The sequence below is a fragment of the Ranitomeya imitator genome, chromosome 3 (genome assembly GCF_032444005.1).
Source record: "Ranitomeya imitator isolate aRanImi1 chromosome 3, aRanImi1.pri, whole genome shotgun sequence".
Classification (NCBI taxonomy): Eukaryota; Metazoa; Chordata; class Amphibia; order Anura; family Dendrobatidae; genus Ranitomeya; species Ranitomeya imitator.
This window is the reverse complement of record NC_091284.1, coordinates 684,950,345-684,956,344: the sequence shown is the minus strand read 5'-3', so window position 1 is coordinate 684,956,344 and position 6,000 is coordinate 684,950,345. Positions and strand designations below refer to the sequence as shown.

The 6,000-nt window shown below is 45.6% G+C and overlaps 1 protein-coding gene across 2 annotated transcripts in view; it reads left to right on the top strand.

Annotated features, from left to right (window-relative positions):
- The first annotated feature begins 4,377 nt into the window (after positions 1–4,377).
- GLS2 (glutaminase 2) overlaps positions 4,378–6,000 on the top strand; it is a 172,021-nt gene continuing 170,398 nt past the window's right edge. For both annotated transcript variants that reach the window (XM_069758450.1, XM_069758449.1), the window contains exon 1: positions 4,378–4,965. In XM_069758450.1, the coding sequence (XP_069614551.1) occupies positions 4,814–4,965 (152 nt within the window). In that variant the 5' untranslated portion in view covers positions 4,378–4,813. The remainder of the gene's footprint in view (positions 4,966–6,000) is intronic.

The window sequence follows — 6,000 nt, the reverse complement described above, 5'->3', positions numbered from 1 at the left end:
CTGAGAACGGCCGGTCCGATGGGCACTTCCAGAGTTCCCTTTGCAGGTGGAAATCAGTGCCTACCACTAGCGCCTGTGTGTTGTAGTCCTACCCTGCTGAGCATTCGGAATAGTCCTCACAACTTCTGTTCTCGTTCGTTCGTTCTTTCTAATTCTTGCTCTCGTTCCAGATGTTACTAGTTTCTCGTCCCCCAGTATGTTATGGCTAGGACGCACCCGTATGACGGGAAGGCTCGGAGCTCATCCGGGACCCTAGAGATGCCCTTCTCCGCGCGTTGCCCCTATGTCTTCGTAGGAAATTTAAGGTAGACAGCCAACTTATAATTAACTGTCCTGCGGTGTTCGAAGTAAGGCCTAGAGTCAGTTACTCCCGCGGTGTTCCGGCCACCGGCTACGCGCCTCAGTAGGATGTTGCCTCGGTCTCATGGCACGACTCCTACTGGTTCTCCTTTGTGCTTGATCTCATTTCTCACTGTTCCACAATATCCTTCCCTTCGTGTCTCTCTCTTAGGATACCGCCGCGGAGTGTGCAGGCGCGGTTCCATTACGTTCTGCTCTGTTCGCTAGGCACCTGCCAGGTTCCCACGCCTGACAGGGACCCCCTGTGTCTTCTCCCTGCAACACCCCCTGCCACGGGATGTTGCCTGAATCAAACCCAGTCAGCTTCTGACTAACTTCCTATCCAACCCCTAGTTTTACCAGTGTGAGGAGTGGCCCAATAAATAAAGCCTTTTGCTCCCCCTAGTGGCCGGAGTGTGAAGTGTAATGTGTGCTGGTGATACCTGGTCAGTAGAATTCCTTCAGTGCCATCAGACGTACCATCACACCCCTTAGTGGCAGAGTGTCATACTGCAACGACCAGATCTCTGGGGCGCTGCACAAAAAGGGTCACAAAAAAGTTGTAGATGGCACCAAATTCATTAGCTGTATATATTTGATGCAAAATACTGTTATATATGTATATAAGCCATGAGGTGGGAAATTCTGGTCAACACAGTGCTGAAAATTTGTGTATCAGAATGCAGCTTTAGGCATAAATAACTTTTTGATATTTCTGTACCAATGTTTAATGTGATATGAAACTTTGTGATCTGTACTGGTAATATTAGAGATTTGTTGGTTATATTCTTAAAGAACCATCTATGCTTTACTCACCCTCCCCAGGTCCAGCACAGAGTCTCCACTGCTCTTCCTGGTGTCTATTATTGTCTGCAGCACATCACCGCCCTAGTTGACAGCAGAAGACGTTCAGAGCCGCTGAGCTCAGTTATTGGCTGCAGCGGTGCTAACATGACATCAGCGCTGCAGACAATGACGGACACAGAGAGCAGCCGTGGAGACTCAGTGTTGGACCTGGTAACAGGTAATGCAAACTGCAGATGAGGGACAGACTTTCCAAAACTAGAAACCCTCTTTAATTTAAAGAAGTGTAAGATTGTATTATTTAAGGTAATGGAAGAACTTTGTAAGATATTGAGAGATTTCAAAATGTAAAAAAGTAATACATAATATCATAATGCAAAATGTTATGATATAAGGAAATGATAAAGCTCTTTGTTTTTTCTTTTTGAAACCTGTAGATAGGCTGCAGAGGGTCAGAGCTGCCATCAATCTAATGTCGATGGCTGCCCTGTCCTAGAACTCCAGACTGCCCCTTAGTGTCGCTGCCCTGCACAGTGGCGTTGGGGTGGAATGAGAGGAGCCATGTGAGTAGCTTGCGGTGTTATGGTGCGAAGGTCACCTGGTGTCACCAGCTTGATATACAGGTACACAGGCCTGCAATATGGTACTGTAGTAAATAATTAACAGTATTTCCACTTACTGAGACAAAAGTGCAGAAAGCAGCAGGATGCCGAGTAACGAGAGCTAGAAAAACAAATGTTAAACACGAGGTACACAAGTGTGATCAGGAGTGGCCACGGGCAACCGCGCAAGTCCAATATATGGGCCCCACGCTCCCTAACAGCTCCGTAGGTCACCTCCGCCCCGTATCTTCGGTAACTTGCTCTGGTGGATGGCCTCTGACCAGTAACTGTGAGCCATGAAATTCATTAGGGTACTTTCACACTGGCGTTTTTTTTAATACGTCGCAATGCGTCGTTTAGGGGAAAAAACGCATCCTGCAAAGTTGTTTGCAGGATGTGTTTTTGCCCCATAGAGTAACATTACCGACGCATTGCGACGTATTAACACACGTCGCAACCGTCATGCGACGGTTGCGCCGTGTTGTGGCGGACCGCCGGGAGCAAAAAACGCCCCCACCTCCCCGCACCACACAATGGGGCAGCGGATGCGCCGGAGAATGCATCCGCTGCACCCGTTGTGCGGCGCTAACAACGCTAACGTCGGATTCTCGGCCCGACGCAATGCGACGGGCCGAATTCCGACGCTAGTGTGAAAGTAGCCTTATTATTGACTTTTGTAAATTGCCACTTCTAATAGTGTTCTAGACTTCTTGTCCACTTTCTCGCTGAGGGAGGAAGCCATTTGCATGTTTATGTTCTCATAGAAGAATTGTGTGTCTATGACTTGGTGCTCTCCACAGGGGGGAACTTTACACTTTAGAACTCCTGTCAGAGGCTTCTCACCCAGGGAAATCAGACCTCTTGCTTTGCACTGATGAGGGGCAAACATCCCAAAACACAAGTCTGCCAATAGTTCTAGTTTTTTTGTTCATTCCCACCAAGCAGTTTGTATGTTCTCCCCGTGTTTGGGTGGGTTTCCTCCGGGTGCTCCGGTTTCCTCCCACACTCCAAATACATCCTGATATCTAGATTGTGATCTCCAATGAGGAGAGTGATCATAATGAATGTAAAGTGCTATAAAATGTGATTGCGCTACCTAAGTTAAAATAATTAAAAAAAAACCTATCCTTCTGTGACAAGGAACTTAAAAGGGTCGATTTTGACATTTAGGATTGCTACCGCTAACAGGTGGAACCAGTTTCTGTCCTCTTTCTCTCTGAAGCGCCACTTTTCATGAGATTAATTAATCCGGTCCCCGAAATGCTAATACAGGGTAAGGAGTGTTATTAATGGCTGCTGTTGGCCTCTTCACCTTTATGTGGCATACAGTACTTCCACCCCAGACCCTGCTATATTCTCAGTTTAGTTCTGCTATATCATACAAGTACAGAGAAACCCCTGACACCCTCAGTGTAGACCTTTACACAGAGCTGAACTGCAGAGGTTAGGATAGACATGGGCACGTGAGGATATCATGTATCTGCCCAATATGGTCTCTTATAGACACAGAGATGTACTGTCTACGTGCTGCGGGGGAGGGGCGGCATACATACATTATACGTTATCAGCTCGTTACAGAACATCAGCGTTTTCTATTTAACTGGTGAAAACCCCTCTGGTGTTACTTTTGGTTTTAATATTAGCCTCAGTGACTAAGAATGGGATCTGATACATAACGAGTCATCCATGCTCGTTATGTCAGGAAAACCAGACACCGACACTGAGAAATGAAAAAGTCAAACTGTAGATGAAAAAAGTTCTGTATTTCATATATTACTTTTTTTTAAATAATGATTAAATGCAGGAAGAGTAGCACAATCTGACAAAACATCGGATCGCACTCGGACCAATGTTAAGTCTACGGGGCCGTGCATGAAAGATTGTTTCATGCCCAAGTTTCATGCAATATTCAGATCTCACCCAGCCATATGAGTCAATGAGAGCGAGGGAAACCTCGGACTGCACTCGAACGACATCTAAATGCAGTCTGATTTCCGTGTACTGACAGAATGGAGAAAAGGGAGATTTGTTTCCATGTTCTTCTCATCCACGAGAATCAGAGTTTGATCAGAGTGTGATTTGCATGATGGCCGAGAACACACGGACGTCTGCACCTGCCCTGTCAGTATTTCATCTGTCACTGTGGCTGCTTTATGGTCTTCAGTTTTCTTCCTGACACACACATCTGAATCGTGGATGTATTTTCTCATCCGTTTCCTTCGGGAATATTTGAATCTCCTATTAGACGTCCTTCCTATGAATCATTACAGCAATATTAGGTGTATGATTCATCAGGGGGCGATGTCGCTTGTTGTTATAGGGGGGTACTTCGTCCTTTTTGTGAATTTTATAGAATAAAAGTTCCTGTCGTAATCACCATCACTTAGACTCGTCTTCTATGTGGCGGATTGGAGAAAGCTCGTGTAAAGCACCGGTCTATGGTGAGTAAGAAGGGAAGTGCTCAGGAGGCAGGTGTCTGTGGTGGAAGCACACCATAAAGCATGGCCAGTGGGTGTGGGAGCCTCAGACCTAGATAACAGTCTCCCTTCCCGCCCTGTTGCCCGAGTCCCACCTCTGGGCCTGTATGATTGGGTGTAGGGGCCGCATTTATAGGGGGCTTGACACTTCTCTTGAAATAGCTACTATGTAGCAACCTGAGCTTCCTTAAAGGGCCTGTGCCTGTGGTGTGCTGTCAGAGATGACACATGTCAGAAGGGCAGGAGCTACAGGGAAGAGAGCCATGGCGTCTGCTTGTGAATGAACTAGACTTGTTCTCCTCAGACTTGTACGCCCGGTAGCCACAATCATCGCTTGGCGAAGCATTTACTCAGACTGTGTTTCTCGTGAATATTTTACACTGGGATGAATGAGACTGTGGAGCGTTTCCCTCAGATACTTCTCTAACCAGCCGGATCACTTTCGCTGGACATTTGACACCGGGAACATCAGTCTATTTGGTTATTTTAGAGGATTTCTACCTGATTTTTTTTGTCTCCATTTTTATCTGCTAATTTCTTCTCCTCCATCATCTGCGAGTCTGAAGCCCAATCTGTAACCGTCAGATAGCGATGTTCATCCTGAGATGGAGACTACGGAGCGACCCAAGAGTCCTGTCATGGATGTTCACCGCCCCGGCCGTGGAAAAGCATGTCCCACGCCGTCACCTTGGAGAATACAAGCCTGGCACGTCTGATGGGGCACTGCAGCCCAACAAAGAGTTGTAAGTGGCAGTTCAAGCATGTGAGGGGCTTTCTCTTATCTATACCAATAGCAATTTATTCCAGGAGCTGATAGACCTGGCAAATGTTCACAGAGGGCCCCATTCAGTTTTTAGGGTCCCGACTACTGCTACCAAAGTATTCAGTTTACTTTTACTTTTTTAAACTTTGAGGCTGCCGTCACACTAGCAGTATTTGGTCAGTATTTTACCTCAGTATTTCTAAGCCAAAACCAGGAATGGAACAAATAGAGGAAAAGTATAATAGAAACATATGCACCACTTCTGCATTTATCACCCGCTCCTGGTTTTGGCTGAGAAATACTGAGGTAAAATACTGACCAAATACTGATAGTGTGACGGCAGCCTTAGATTTTATCGTCAGATCTTTAGAAGTTAAACCCAGTCATTGCGACCACAATGTTTCTTAAGAATGTCACATCTTCCGTTTATGTCTCCAGGGGTTCTCAGTGAAAATTTAGGACTTACACCAAGGGATATTCCTTTTAAACAATATACGGTCTGTTTTTATGTCCGTATGCGGTCCGTTTTTTATATCCGTATGCGGTCTGTTTTTTTAAGTCTGTATGCGGTCTGTTTTTTATGTCTGTATGCGGTCTGTTTTTTATGTCCATATTCGGTCCGTTTTTTGTCCATATGTGGTCCGTTTTTTATGTCTGCATGCGGTCCGTTTTTATATCTGTATGCGGTCCATTTCTTAAGCCAATATGCGGTCCGTTTTTTATGTCCATATGCGGTCTGTTTTTTTAAGTTCTTATGCAGTCCGTTTTTTTAAATCTGTATGCGGTCTGTTTTTTATGTCCATATGCGGTCCGGTTTTTAAGTCCTTATGCGGTCCATTTTTTATGTCCGTATGGGGTTCGTTTTTTATGTCCATATGCGGTCCGTTTTTTATGTCCGCATGCAGTCCGTGTTTATATCTGTATGCGGTCCATTTTTTAAGCCAATATTCGGTCCGTTTTTTATGTCCGTGTGTGGTCCGAGCTTTAAGGACGGCAAATACGGTCAGACGCACAC